Source organism: Marmota monax, unplaced genomic scaffold (assembly GCF_021218885.2).
Source record: "Marmota monax isolate L192 unplaced genomic scaffold, Marmota_monax_Labrador192_F-V1.1 WCK01_AAM20220418_F8-fsc00069, whole genome shotgun sequence".
NCBI lineage: Eukaryota > Metazoa > Chordata > Mammalia > Rodentia > Sciuridae > Marmota > Marmota monax.
In genome coordinates, this window is record NW_026695243.1 from 958688 (window position 1) to 973825 (window position 15138).

Sequence of the window (15138 nt, forward strand, 5' to 3'; positions counted from 1 at the left end):
AATAGTAACAAAAACAGCATGGTACTGGTACCAAAACAGGCGGGTGGACCAATGGTACAGAATAGAGGACACAGAAACCAATCCACAAAACTACAACTATCTTATATTTGATAAAGGGGCTAAAAGCATGCAATGGAGGAAGGATAGCATCTTCAACAAATGGTGCTGGGAAAACTGGAAATCCATATGCAACAAAATGAAACTGAATCCCTTTCTCTCGCCATGCACAAAAGTTAATTCAAAATGGATCAAGGAGCTTGATATCAAATCAGAGACACGCCGTCTGATAGAAGAAAAAGTTGGCTATGATCTACATTTGGTGGGGTCGGGCTCCAAATTCCTCAATAGGACACCCATAGCACAAAAGTTAATAACTAGAATCAACAAATGGGACTTACTCAAACTAAAAAGTTTTTTCTCAGCAAAAGAAACAATAAGAGAGGTAAATAGGGAGCCTACACCCTGGGAACAAATATTTACTCCTCACACTTCAGATAGAGCCCTAATATCCAGAGTATACAAAGAACTCCAAAAATTAGACAATAAGAGAACAAACAACCCAATCAACAAATGGGCCAAGGACCTGAACAGACACTTCTCAGAGGAGGACATACAGTCAATCAACAAGTACATGAAAAAATGCTCAACATCTCTAGCTGTCAGAGAAATGCAAATCAAAACCACCCTAAGATACCATCTCACTCCAGTAAGATTGGCAGCCATTATGAAGTCAAACAACAACAAGTGCTGGCGAGGATGTGGGGAAAAGGGTACACTTGTACATTGCTGGTGGGACTGCAAATTGGTGCAGCCAATTTGGAAAGCAGTATGGAGATTTCTTGGAAAGCTGGGAATGGAGCCACCATTTGACCCAGCTATTCCCCTTCTTGGTCTATTCCCTAAAGACCTAAAAAGAGCATGCTACAGGGACACTGCTACATCGATGTTCATAGCAGCACAGTTCACAATAGCAAGACTGTGGAACCAACCTAGATGCCCTTCAATAGACGAATGGATAAAAAAAATGTGGCATTTATACACAATGGAGTATTACTCTGCATTAAAAAATGACAAAATCATAGAATTTACAGGGAAATGGATGGCATTAGAGCAGATTATGCTAAGTGAAGCTAGCCAATCCCTAAAAAACAAATGCCAAATGTATTCTTTGATATAAGGAGAGTAACTAAGATCAGAGTAGGGACAAAGAGCAGGAGAAGAAGATTAACATTTAACAGGGATGAGAGGTGGGAGGGAAAGGGAGAGAGAAGGGAAATTGCATGGTAATGAAAGGAGACCCTCAGGGTTATACAGTGGAGGGGTAGAGAGAGAGGAGGGGAGGGGAGGGGAGAGGGGGAGAGGGGGAGAGGTGGGGAGGGGGGAGGGTGGAGGATGGGAAAGGCAGCGGAGCACAACAGACACTAGTATGGCAATATGTAAATCAATGGATGTGTAACTGATATGATTCTGCAATCTGTGTATGGGGTGAAGGTGGGAGTTCATAACCCACTTGAATCAAAGTGTGGAATATGATATGTCAAGAAATTTGTAATGTTTTGAACAACCCACAATAAAAAATTAAAAATATATATAAAAAAAAAAAAAAGACTAAACTTAAGCTTTGTGTTGTAACTAAGTTCCCTGAAAATACAGAAGAAGCCCTATTACTTGAAATCACTGGCACCAACTTTTGGTCTGATATTCATTAGTTGGTCTGTACTTAAGCCAGGAAAGCAAATAATAACTACACATACCTTAATCTAGCAAACTTATCAAGTAGCACTTGGGTTTACAAAAAAAAATTTCTATCATAAAGCCTCACATTTTCTCATAATTTTCCACAACTTATAATACTGAATTTAATCTACAGAATTTTCAGCTAGGTGATATATGGTACCTAACAATAGCTTTAATTTACATTTGTCTCATTTTAATTAAGCCTAAAGCAATCTGAGTTTCTTTCTGTGAACCATTAATATCTTTTGCCTATTCTTCTACTGGGTTGTTGGTTTTTTTCCCCTATTATTTTTCAGAATTTTTTAAAATATGTATTAGAAAGATAAGTCCTTTTGTGATAAGAGATAAAAGTATTTTTTTTCCTTTTTCTCATTTGATCTGTTGGCTTTAGTAACAATGTTTTTGCCATTTACAATTTTTGTGTCTTCTTTTTTGTCATAACTCAAAATTATCAATTTTCCTTTCACGTGTTCTGGACTTTCCTTAATAGTTACAAAATTTACCTGTTTTCCTCTTATTCTTTGGTAGATTTATCTCTCTTTTTTTTTTTTTAATACTTTTTTTAGTTCTAGATGGACAACGACATCTTCACTTTATTTTTTTATGTGGTGCTGAGGACGGAACCTAGTGCCTCACATATGCCAGACAAGCACTCAACCACTGAGCTACAATCGGAGCCCGGGATTTATCTTTTTAATATGATATCTTGGATCCATTTGGAAATCATCTTAGCATAGTGTTCAAGTATGTATACAACTTTTTTCCAATATTATTTCATTTTTGTCCCACCACATTTAACATTCTTTCCTTTCCCTAATGATTTAAAACTATATTGTTAGTGTATATTAAATACCCACATGGACTTTTGTTTATTTCTGGATTTTTATTCAGTTCTTTCTCTGATATCCCAAGCTATTCTACCTATTGAAACTTGATGTTAATAATCCAGTTATCCTTAAAACTATTGTCATTTTGCTATTTCTTGGAAACAGTGAGGGCATACTGAACAGTGATATATGGTTTTTCCCATCATTTGTGTATCTTTATTATCAAATGCTAATAAAAATTTCCTGGGACTTTAAAAATAAATAAATGCATTCTTTATGAGAAAAACAGATTCCACAACCACAATCAACATATTGGTTAGTTTTTTGTAACCTAATTGGGAAGCATATTTTTGTTAGTTTTATATATTTACTATCATAATATATAAAAAAAATTATATCTCGTTTTCATTTTATATTCATTATATCTCCTAATTCCACAAAAGCAGAAAAAGAATAGATCCTTTATAAATGAAGTTAAAACAATTGACAATCCATCTGAAAATAAAAATAAATTTTTCTGCCTCTCAAACACAGAAAATAATACAGGAATGAAAGTCTTCAATGTAAAAACAAATAAACAAAACAAACAAACAAACAAACAAAAAAACGGAGAAAAAATACTAACAAGAAAAAAGATGACTAGAATAAAAGCAAATTTCATTGGCAGTAACTTCCCTGTCAAGTAACATTTACTTAAAAAGTCAATTAAATAAAGAAAGTGTGCCCACCTGCTTGGCCATGGCCAGTTTTTTCTGCAGGTATTCAATCTGCTCTTCTACTGCCCGAATCTTCCTCAAGGCATCCTCATCAGCCATTTTCTTGTTTTCTTTCTTCTCCTTATCCTCTAGATCCTTGAGTCTTTGCTTTAGATCTTCCAACTATAGAAGAAAAATTACATAAAAATAAAAACTAAGCTATAATTCTTTTAAAAAAAAAAAAATCAATTAACACTTTGCAAGATGGAAGGCCGAAAATACCACAAGACCATTTTTGCACAATTCTGGAAAAAAATAAATAATAATGAAAAATGATCCAATACGGCACATCACAACACTGTTTTAACAACATGCCATTCCCCAATTTCATGAGCAACGTTTTTGAGAACTATAAATATTATAACAGAGTTTATCAACCTTTCCCCCCCTTAGTCCTCAACAAATAAAAGTATAAAAAATTTCCTCCCAAAAAGTAGTCAGAAAAAAGAGAATAACTACAGTATGATTCATTCAGCGGAGAATAAAAAATTTTTGAAACTTCTTATTATTAAATTATTACTATGCCAGTAATTTTGAAATCTTACTATCTTTCAGAGAATCTTAAAATCTCTAGTTTAGATGGTCTTTGATAAGAAAATGTTGCTAAATACCTCTAAGACAAAGAAACTATATCTTTCAATAGTATGAACCCTAGAAATTAAAATTTTAACAGGAAGACTAGATTACCTCTGCCTTAGACTTCTTCTCTGCTGCCATTAGTTGAACTTTGTCTCTCTGTTCCTTCGGGGCAGAGCGGTACATATCTAGCAACAATTTCATCTCCTTTTGGCTCTCTTGTGCCTTCCTATGATAGAGGTGGCAGAGGGAGGGGAATAGGAATGAAAAAACAAAGGCCATATCAGAGCAAGGGAATTTGGAATTGAGCAGAATATTTTAAGGTTTTGTTTGTTTTTTTCTTTTTAATATTCTAGGTCGTAACTAAAAAACAAAATATTATACAGAATATCAGTAGACTTCTGAATATAGTTGAGAAGTACAGAAAAGTTGTATAAATGAACCATTTCTCTCTTAAATTCTCTACAAAGTTTTAAAATAAAGATTTGTCACATTTATTACATTAGACAAACTTCTGTGTTCCCACTCTTAAAAACTGAGACTCAATAGGATTGAAATGGGATCCACGATGTATTCAAATAAGTCACTAAGATGATTCTAATATGACAACTTATAAAAAAATGTTTACGTTAAAGAGATCAATAGGAAGAAAAAGGGACAAAATTTGAGAGTTTAAAATAAACTAATCCTAGACTTCATAGCTGATTAGCCACCAACTAAACACTAACATTTCACTTCTTACTAAATTATTAAACCTTTTTAACTACTCTTGAGTCCAACTATTTTGAGTACAGTGGTCCCTCAAATTAAAACATTAACAAAGACTCTACCACAGAAACTGGAGAGCTAAATGTATTGCCAGATAAATTATTAGTTAGGTGGGGAAGACACCAATATTTGAAGGTGATCTATCTCACTATTTCAATTGCTGTAGGAATAAATCTTCTAAGAAATCTCTTACTATGATCTGGCATACCAACAAACTAGTTTGTCAAGAAATCAGATACTGTTTAAGTTACAACAGCAATGCATACTCCATTTAGTATAATTTAAACTACAATTAATGCCAGCAATCACTTAAATATAATTATTTAGAACGATTCTCAAGTGTGTTGCTGCATTATGATATCCCTTCTCTTCACATTAATGAAGGACCAAACTACAGGGTTTATTGTTATTTAACCACTCAACTAAACTGCACAATAGCCAGGGAGGCCACTCTTGATCGAATTGAGACATTAATTGGTACATTTAGTTACATCTAAAATATTAGAATGATCAGACAGGTTCTACCATCAACCAAACATTTCATTTCATTCTTGATGTCTGAACCTTAAGGTTCTGAGTCAGAAATAGTCACTCTACATATTGGTCTCACTTGAGTTCAATCTTCAATTGTTTGATAATTTCTGCTTCCTTTTTCCTTCCATCATCATGTTTTCCTTTTTCCTTATCCTTAGCAGAATCTCTTTCTTTTTCTGATTCTTTCAGTTTCTGCTTCTCTCGCTCTCTCTCCTTTTCCTTCTCTCGTTCTCTTTCTCGCTCCCTTTCTTTCTCCCTCCTTTCTCGTTCTCGCTCTTCCTCATCCCGTTTGGATTTAATTTCATTGACATCCTCCTGAGAGGTTTTCAGTGCTGAGGACTGGGTGGGTAAGTCCTCAGAATCTTGTTTTAACTCTGCAGGTTCATCCTTGGCATCCTCTGTACTAGACTGAGACTGCAGGAGGGCACTGCCACTGCGCAGACGTGTCTGCATAAACAGGAAAAAAGGAAAGACACATATCACTTATGATAGCCACATTTCTCACCTCACTCAAAAAGCTTCACAAACTTAATAGCTAGTGATACTTATTCTATTCCTCCTTACCTTGTTCAGATCAGATTGGGCTTCTCTCAACTTCCGTTTATACCTTAGGACCTCCCCTTTCAGCTGGTGATTGTGATTCTGGAGGCTACTGATGAGGTGGCGCATTTCCCGGTTTATAGGACCTTAAACATAGCAATGTTAAGAGAAACTGTAATGAGGGTAAAGGCAAAAGGAGAAAAAATGAAGAACACAGAACACATGAGGATGCTCTGAAAAACAGAGAGAATAACCATAAGAAATATTCTTTCTCAGAAAGTGAAAATGAAACTGGTCAATTAGAGTTAAAAAAAAAAAAAAATACTTGGGCTGTGTGTCAAAAGGAATCACAGGATTTATTTAAGTTACTTTAGGACTTCTGAGTTGAAATTAATATTAACAAATCCTGGGACCAAGTTGTGTCTTTCAAGAAAGGCCTTTATAAATTTACAGACAAAACTGCAGGGTGGAGCAAAAGTAATTATATACCTGCTTGTTCATTGGCAGCAAGGGTCTGCTCAAATTCTATCCTCAGCATTTCATATTCCTTGCGGACCTGAGCCAGTGTATCTTCTAGCTGGATCACTTCAGTTCTCAGCTTCTTATGAAGACTAACCTCATCTCGCTACACACAGAAAAAGGAAACAGTCAAAAATTCTTATCAAAATGTGGAAAGCTGGATGTGGTGGTGCACACCAGTAACCCAGCGGGAGGGAGGCTGAGGCAGGAGGATCATGAGTTCAAAGTCAGCCTCAGCAAAAATGAGGCTGTAAGCAACTCAGTGAGACCCTGTCTCTAAATAAAAAAATACAAAATAAGGCTGGGGATGTGGCTCAGCAGTCTAGTGCCTGAGTACAATCCCTGGTACCAAAAAAAAAAAAAAAAGTGGAAATATGGCTGAGGTTGTAGCTCAGTGGTAGAGCATTTGCCTAGCACACGAGGCACTGGGTTTGATCCCAAGCACCACATAAAAAAAAAAACTACATAAACAAAATAAAAGTATTGTGTCCATCTACAACCAAATATAAATATATATATATATATATATATATATATATATATATATATATATATATATGGAAATATCACATCCTATTATTTTGTCTCCTAAATTTGACCTACACGATTTAAAAAGAAAAAAGAATATGATATGGAAAAAAATGGGTTACTCAGAATATTTCCACTTCCAATAACGTTAGATAGCTTTAAAACATTAATTTAGAAACTGGCAGGATAGTGAAGAAAGAAAGGAAATGGGCTTCATCTATGAAAATATTATAATTTAGTTAGAGACCTCAACCATAAAACAATATATAAAAATCTATAAAGTAGTAGTAATTAATTTGGCTGACATATATAATAAAACCAACTATTAAAAACATTATTTTAAGGAATATGGTAAAAAAAAAAAAAAAAAAGAACATATAAACAAAAGTTTCCACCCATGGCTTCCTCATACACATAAGCTCCAGCCATCTGAAACTATTTGCCATGCTCTTTCACATTCTCATACATGCTGATCTCACTGCTGGGAATATACTCCTACTTTTAACTACAAGTAAAGTTAAAGTTAAATATCTTTAAGATTTGCACTTCACCATCTCAAGTAGAATCAAGAAGGTTCCACAGTCAAATCATATGCTCTGTCTCCTCCATCACTGCACCTTTTAGATATGCTGCTATTGTACACATTGCAAATGAATGGATACTATTCTCCCAGGGGACTATACGATCTTTAAAGACAGGAATTCTGTTACCTCATCTTTATATGCCCACCATCTAATGGAGATCAATAGTCATTCTATACATGTTTGCTGAATGGATGAGAGATTAACTGCATAAGAGAGAGCAAACCTATGACACTTAATGAGGTAGAAAAACATATATTACAGAAAACAAAGCAGCGCTGTTACCTCAATGAGTTCAACCTGGCGCTGGTGGGTTCCCCTGGTGCCATGAAGCAGGGTCCGAGCCTCATCCAAGTGAGCTTTCAACTGTAGGCTCTCATTGTACAGAACAGAGAACTGTGACTGCATGCAACGATATTCTGGAGTTTCCTTAACCACCTCCTCCACTGCACTCCGCAATTCCACCTTAGAAGGACCCAAAGGAAATTCAAGTCAGAAGCACAATCTAGCACATGTGAGCAAGATGCTAGATATATAGAAAATAAATCACCAAACTCACTGAAGGTCCTGCAAAAGTGAAACAATTATTATGAAGATTATGAATTCTATCTCCCCTTTCTTTTTGTAAAATCTATCCCAAATTATAGATCACTCAGGACTGTTTGATATGTGTCTTACATTGTTTCAATCTAGATCCAAAGATAGAAGAAGAGCTACCAGAAGGATCCTATGAAATCTGCCAAGATGGTTCCTTTAAAAACATAGTTAAGTATCCTAGTCACTAACTTCTTCTCTTTATAGTCACAGAGAAATATTTCTGACATGGTAACAAAAATAAGGGCTAGGGATATAGCTCAGTGGTAGAGTACTTACCTAGTATGCATGAGGCCCTGGATTCAATCCCCAGTGATAGAAAAAAAATTTTTTTTTAATTCCATGGTAGCAAAAACAATTATTCACTTAAGCAACTATTTGCTTTAATTAGTCAAACAATTTCATTAATTTAACTTGTTTTGTTTCTTCAGTTCAAACATCTTTATTCTTATTAACCCTGAAACAAATTAAATTATAAAAAACAGATGGCTATGGTTGAAAGAGGTATAAGAAAAACTTCCAGAATCTTCTTTCTTCCCCTAAGAGGGTGAACAGGGAAAATGCTAATGGGCAGGTTTGAAACCAACAGGATCACTGACCATGTTTCTGCCTTTGTTTTGGCAGCAAGAAACTACAGAGCCAAATCCGTGGCCTGCCTTTGGCAAAAAATGACACGTGAATGCCTATCCTCCACAGTCTAAACATGTTTCTTTTATACACTTTATAAAGGCTCAATTTAACATCTATTTTAAATTCTCACTCTATTTTACCCTCTTCATTTTCCTCAATAATTCCTAAATTAGAACACCCTGATTACTCTTTCGATCTTTATAGGTTGCTTTAAATTTTTTCAAAACAAGGCAAGTTGCAGATAATAGGTAAATATGTAAATTAGTTTTTTTTCTCCCAGTTTTACTAAGGTACAATCAACAAATAGATTGTATATATTTAGAGTGTATGTTTTGATAAATGTATTCACTATGAAGTGACTGCCACAGATAAGCTAATAAATATATCCATCATCTCAGTTACATTTTTTGTAGTAAGAGCATTTAAGATCCACTCTCAGTACATTTCAAATACAAAATACAAAATTATCAACTATAATCACCAAGCTATACAGTTAATCTCCAGAATTTACCTTGCACAACTGAAACTTTCTACCTTTAAACCAACATCTTCCCATTGTCCCCAGTTCCCAGCCCCTGGTAACCACCATTCTACTTAGTTTGTATAAGTAAGTTCCACTTCTTTAATCCCACACATAAGGGAGATCATGTAATATTTGTTTTGTGTGGCTGGCCTGTTTCATTTAGTATAATGTCCTCCAGGTTCACAGATGTCACAAATGACATGGTTTCCTTTTTTAACTCTGAATAATACTTCATGATGTATCTATACCACATTTTCTTTATCCATTCAATGTAAACATACATCTCCTACCTCTTTGGTCAGAATTATTCCTAAGTACATTTTTTATGCTATTATAAAATGAAATTGTTTCCATAGTCTTTCTTTTCATTGAAATACAACTTGTTATGGTTTAGATATTGGGTGTCTCCCAAAGTCTCTCATGAGAAAATGCAAAAAAGTTTAGAGGTGAAATGATTAGGTTCTGAAAGGTTTAACATAATCACTGCATTAATCCCCTAATAGGGATTAAGTGGGTGTCAACTGTAGGCAGACAGGGCATGGCTTGAGAAGATGGGTCACTGAAGGGCATACCTTTGGGGCAAATATTTTGTCTCTGGCAAGCAAACACTTGGTTTGCTTCCTGGTGCCATGTCCCCAGTTGTTATCTTCCACCACACACTTTTGTCATAATGTTCTGCCTTACAGGAGGACCTGAGGAATGGAGTCAGCCATCTATGGACTGAGACCTCTGAAATATGAGTCCCAAAATAAACTTTTCTTCCTCTAATTGTTCTTATCAGATCTTTCTGGTTATAGCAGCTAAAAAGCTGACTAAAACAATGGATTTTTATATATTGAGTTTGATTCCTGCAACTTTACTAAACTTGTTTATAGCTCTTACAGGTTTCTTGATAAAGTCTTCAGGGTTTTCTATTTAAAAGATGATATCATCTAGAAGCAGACATTAATTCTTCCTTTCCAATCTGAAGGCCTTTTACTACACCTCATGGGACTAGAACTTGGAGATTGAACCCAGGGTCACTGTACCACCGATCTACAATCCCTGCACTCTCCTGGCCCACACATACACACTGGCTTTCTTTAAGACAGGGTCTCACTAAGTCGCTGAGGCTGGCCTCACACTTGGAATCCTCCTGCCTCAGCCTCCCAATCCTCCCATGGGATTATAGGTATGCACCACCACAACCAGAAAAGGCCTTTTATTTCTTATTGCCTAACTGCTCTTGCTAGGACTTCCAGTACCATGTTGAGTAAAAATGGTGAAACTGGCCACCTTTATTTTGTTCCAAATCTTATATGAAAAACTTTCAACTTTTGTCCATTGAGTATGAAGCTAATTATGGACTTATAATATCTGGCCTTTACTATGTTGAGGTATGTTTCTTCTATACCTAATTTGTTTAGAGTTTTTATCATGAAGAAATGTTGAATTTTGTGAAATACATTCCTCTTTTCGCTAGTAAATTATGCAGGTTCACAAGTGTATGTGTGTGTACTCATATATATATATATGAGTACACACACACACATGTACAGTGTATGTATGTGTACTCATATATATATGTGTGTGTGTGTACTCATATATATACACATACACACACATGTACACACACACACGTACACATGAGTTGGTCTGGTTTTACTGCTTTTCAGAGATATGCCTCCTACCTTCAACTTCTCATTCTGGGTAGTGACCTCCTCAAAGTCTTGCCGAAGTTTCTCCAGCTCACAGTGACGGTTCTGGGCCAACTCTTTGTTCTCTTCAAGCTCTGCATTCATTTCCTCAAACTGGAGAAGCAGAGAAATAGCAAATGAGAATAAGACCTAACACCAGGTCAAACACTGCTCCCTAAGTGGGTCACTGACTTTACCTTCCGGGCATTGATAGTGATTGTGCCACCATAGAGACTGCTTCCTGCTCCATATACCTTATAGCCTTTTGAATTCACCTATAGAGAAGACAAAGATTCTTTAGTAAGTGACCTTAAATTTTGGCCTGATAAGCAATGTACTTTTCAAGGATCAGTTATTTTCCCCAAGCATCATTATCCAACTTGATCCTTTCTGAAAAGACTCCTTAAAAATGATTCTAGTATCCAAACCATAACAACACAGCACTGACCCGTTCTAGGACTTCTGCCAAGTGTCGGTTGAGTCGCTGTTCCCTCTTACGAATTTTGTCAATATCCCACTGCAGATCATCAATCATAGACTCCAGGACAGATACCCGTGACTCCGCTGTCTCCACTTTACTCTGCAACTTAGAAAACTAAATCCCAAAGATGGGCATTCAGAAAAACAGCAAAAAGAGACCAAATTAGAAAAGAAATACCTTACATCAGTAGCTTAAGTTCTAAATCCCACAAAATTAACCAATGCTTATATAATTACGAAAAGATGTTTCAATGAATGAGCGTACAAATGAAGCTGCAGATTCATTTTAACAGTTATGAGCCAATTACAATTATGAAAACTGTAGAAATCTGTAAGAACTCTCACATAAAAGACCACTTAAGATTCAATAATCAAAAATAAATAAATTCAATACTTTCTCTACATCTGAAAAGCACCATTCCCCTTAACAGACCACAAATCCATTAGAAAATATGTATTTTTTTAGAAACAAAAGACAATATTCTTCATTTTTATCAGACAATTTAGAAAATGAAAATTCAAAAAAGATAACTATATTTACTCCCAACTTTCTCTCCCCACTTTTCCACAAATGATAATTCATATAAAAACAAAATGAAAAATTTTCATTCTTTTTTAAGGTGACCCCAGAACAATCCAGAATCAGATATGATAAAGACACAAATATTGTGTTACATGTTCACATTAATGTATACATACTCTTCAGAATGGTTTTAAAACATGCCCCAAAATTCTCTGACCGTCCTATCAAGAGGTGGGATCTTTGATCCTTCACCTTAAATCTGTTGATATACAAATTAGTATCAACTTAAGTGACTCAGTGGAAATAACTCTACAAAGTGTCAAGGCTATGTCAGAAAGAACATGAAGGTTTTGCTTGTTTTTCTTAGAACATTCACTGGAAGAAGTCAGCTGCCATTAAGGGTTTCGACTACCCTGAGATTGCCATGCAAGAGAGGTGACCTGAAGGCATTCCAGTGAGAAAGTAAGGTAGGCATACAGCTGACAGCATCAGTAGCCAGCTATGAGACCCATCTTGCACATCAACTGGGTTGATCAAAACTACATGCCCTCCAATTTAGTAATCTGAGATTTGGGAAAGGGAAGAACTATCCATTTTGGTGGCATAGATGTGTATTTCATTTTCTTACTATATTCCAATTTATTTGTAAGTGCTTCTATACTTTAACCCCTTAGAAGCTCTATGAGAACCATATGTATTAATAAACTCACCAGATGGTTCTCATGTAACCAGTCCTGTATGGACCTTAGCACAGAGTTTAGGAAACATGAAAAATGTGGCTTTGAAATAAAACAAATTTACATTCAAACCACAGCTCAATCACATTCTATCTACTCTCAGACCAGTCAATCTTCTGAATTTGTTTCCCTTAGCAGCAAAATGGAAGCTATTTTACTCTTAGAGATGATATTCATAAAATGTTTAAATACTACGTACTAAGTAAATGGTAACTATGAAATTACTAATCATCATGAGAATTCAGTGGCCAAACCAAGGTAGGCCACATATCAGTAGAACATCATCTGAACTAAAACAAAATGATAATCAGGAATATCAGAAGAGACTTTTAAGTGCCCAATTTTGGCATGGTTTGATCATGGCACAAGTTTGGACTAAAAAGACTAAAAACTCACATTCCCCAAGTTCCCAGGACACCATCAATGCACTAGATCCTACTGTCCAATTCTCTGTTGAATTTTATCAAGCCATTCCTTAATAACATTGTTCATAGTCTTTTGTATTTGGAGTAACCCATTATTTGGGGTCTGGGACTTTTCCTGCATTTTGCAAAACCCTATAGGACGGCATTTCTTCCCAAAGACTGAAGCTCCTATGTCTATTTAAATAGTAACAGTCAAGGAGAAATATTCACTTATTTTCTTCTTCCCTTAACCTGTCCTCAGATTGTTATTTTTCAGAGCTGAATGCCTGCCATGCATGCTCTTCAATATTAAAATAGGTTTTAAGTGTAAAGTAACTTGAAGTGCTCAGAATTCTGAGTCAATATATGCCAGTGCCAACAGAGACAGGTGTCTCTTTTTTCTAATCAAATACCTCCTGAGACATGGTGCAATGCTTCTCCTGAAGGAGGTCTGTCAGTTCCTGTAGCCTCATATTCTCTTGCACGAGGAAGGAATTCAGTTCCTGTACTGCTTCGTCTACTATCAGATTATCTGAGGAAGAAGGACTATACTTTAGTTTAGCATCTATAGTGCCAAACTTTAAAAATCATGTATTCCACCAAAGCATTAACCTCACTTCATTTTCTTCAAACTTCAAGAAGCATGCTAGTTTTTAATTATCTTGTGTGACACATGAGGTACCCAGAGGTTAGGTGACTTCATTTAAAAAAACCATCAAATTATAGTCAAGGTCACCTAACCTCATCCCTTGCTATAAAGTCAAAATGCCTTAAGAAATGGAGGTTATGTAGTTTTATTCAAATAAGGTACAATCCCCCAGGAAAGTACATTTTAGAATTGAAGACAAGATCTCTACTCAGTATCAGAATTAATAGCAATATAATTCTATTTTATAAAGCTATCACAAATTCCTATTATTAACTAACACTAACAAGAAAAATTTGTTTGGAGAGATAAGGGGGTTGGGAGCAGAATTTCCATCTTCAAACAAGCATCTATAAAATCATAGACTCACTCATCATATTCTGGAATACTATGCTAGAGGCACTCTTCAAGTTCAAAAACCAAAATGTACACCATCATTTACAAAGCAGGTATGTAAGTCTTTAAAGCTTATTATACCAGTTCATATGTTCAGATGTCACAACTACAGCTCAAATCCAAACTTTATCCAATGGAACCAGATATTCTCAAGATACACATCATTTTTTACATAGAGATAACAGAGAAAAAACATGTGCTTTCTCATGCCACCTATTGCCATTACTCTTAGAAACAATTTGGAACAAGTTAGTCACATGATATGTTTCCATGGTTTTCAATCTAGGATCCCTGTGGGAAGCCATTCTCGAATGTGATTGGGCACCTCCCTGATTGGGTGTGAGGCGTTCCGGCTAAACTGTGTCAGAACTAATCCCCACCCTTTCCAGGTGCGAGAGCCCATCCGTGTGGGAGTGTGACTGACCATTGACCCTGAGACCAATCACTGACCCTGACCTTGGAATGCTGTCCCCCTCGACCTTCATTGGATGGAATTTTCCCCTGAATTTCTTGTTCCCCAATAAAAGGCCACTCTCTGGCGTGCCCTGCCTCTCTCTCTCCTGCTAGTCTGTGTAAACCTCGCTGCCCCACCAGGTGGCTCCAGGCAGGAGCCAGAGGGGAGAGCCATCTCAGACCTGGTCAAAGAAAAAGGTAAATTGAGTTTGTGTGTTTATTTTGATCTCACTAGTTAACTTCTATGCTACGAACCTCTAGTATGAAGCTAGCGTGCTGGTCGCGCGGTTGAGATGGCCCATCAAAATCACTGGCAGAACTTTTAAAATGACATTTCCCTAGGAGGCACCCCATACTACCTACTAAATAAGAATCTCTGTGGGCAGAGCCAAAAAAAAAAGAGTGGGATCAGAAAACTAAAGCAGTGAATTAATAAACAAGCCATAAATGTAATCCTTTTGAATCAAGGACTAAACAAAAATGAGGGGAAAATGAATTTCCAAAAAGTTAGTTGATACTACAATACAGTTTATATATTTTTGTCTCTTAGAAAGTTCAGCTTCTCAATAGTGATTTCCTTTAGTGTTACAAATAGTTCAGCTATTTATAATTTGTAATGCATTTTTTATTTTTAAACTTAAACTCCATCTTAAACCACATGCCATTAAAAAAATATTTTAAAGTACTGTTTGATACAGTATTCATTTTAGT

At 35.8% G+C, this 15138-nt stretch overlaps 1 protein-coding gene across 4 annotated transcripts in view; it reads right to left on the reverse strand.

The window, feature by feature from the left end:
* Positions 1-15138, reverse strand: part of Rnf20 (ring finger protein 20) — a 30585-nt gene that overhangs the window by 6912 nt on the left and 8535 nt on the right. For all 4 annotated transcript variants that reach the window (XM_046457310.2, XM_046457309.2, XM_046457311.2 and 1 more), the window contains exons 6-15: positions 13346-13464; positions 11237-11383; positions 10986-11063; positions 10783-10902; positions 7651-7830; positions 6227-6362; positions 5762-5883; positions 5274-5644; positions 4007-4124; positions 3293-3442 (exon numbers count right to left, since the gene is read on the reverse strand). In XM_046457310.2, coding sequence (XP_046313266.1) covers positions 3293-3442; positions 4007-4124; positions 5274-5644; positions 5762-5883; positions 6227-6362; positions 7651-7830; positions 10783-10902; positions 10986-11063; positions 11237-11383; positions 13346-13464 — 1541 coding nt within the window. The remainder of the gene's footprint in view (positions 1-3292; positions 3443-4006; positions 4125-5273; positions 5645-5761; positions 5884-6226; positions 6363-7650; positions 7831-10782; positions 10903-10985; positions 11064-11236; positions 11384-13345; positions 13465-15138) is intronic.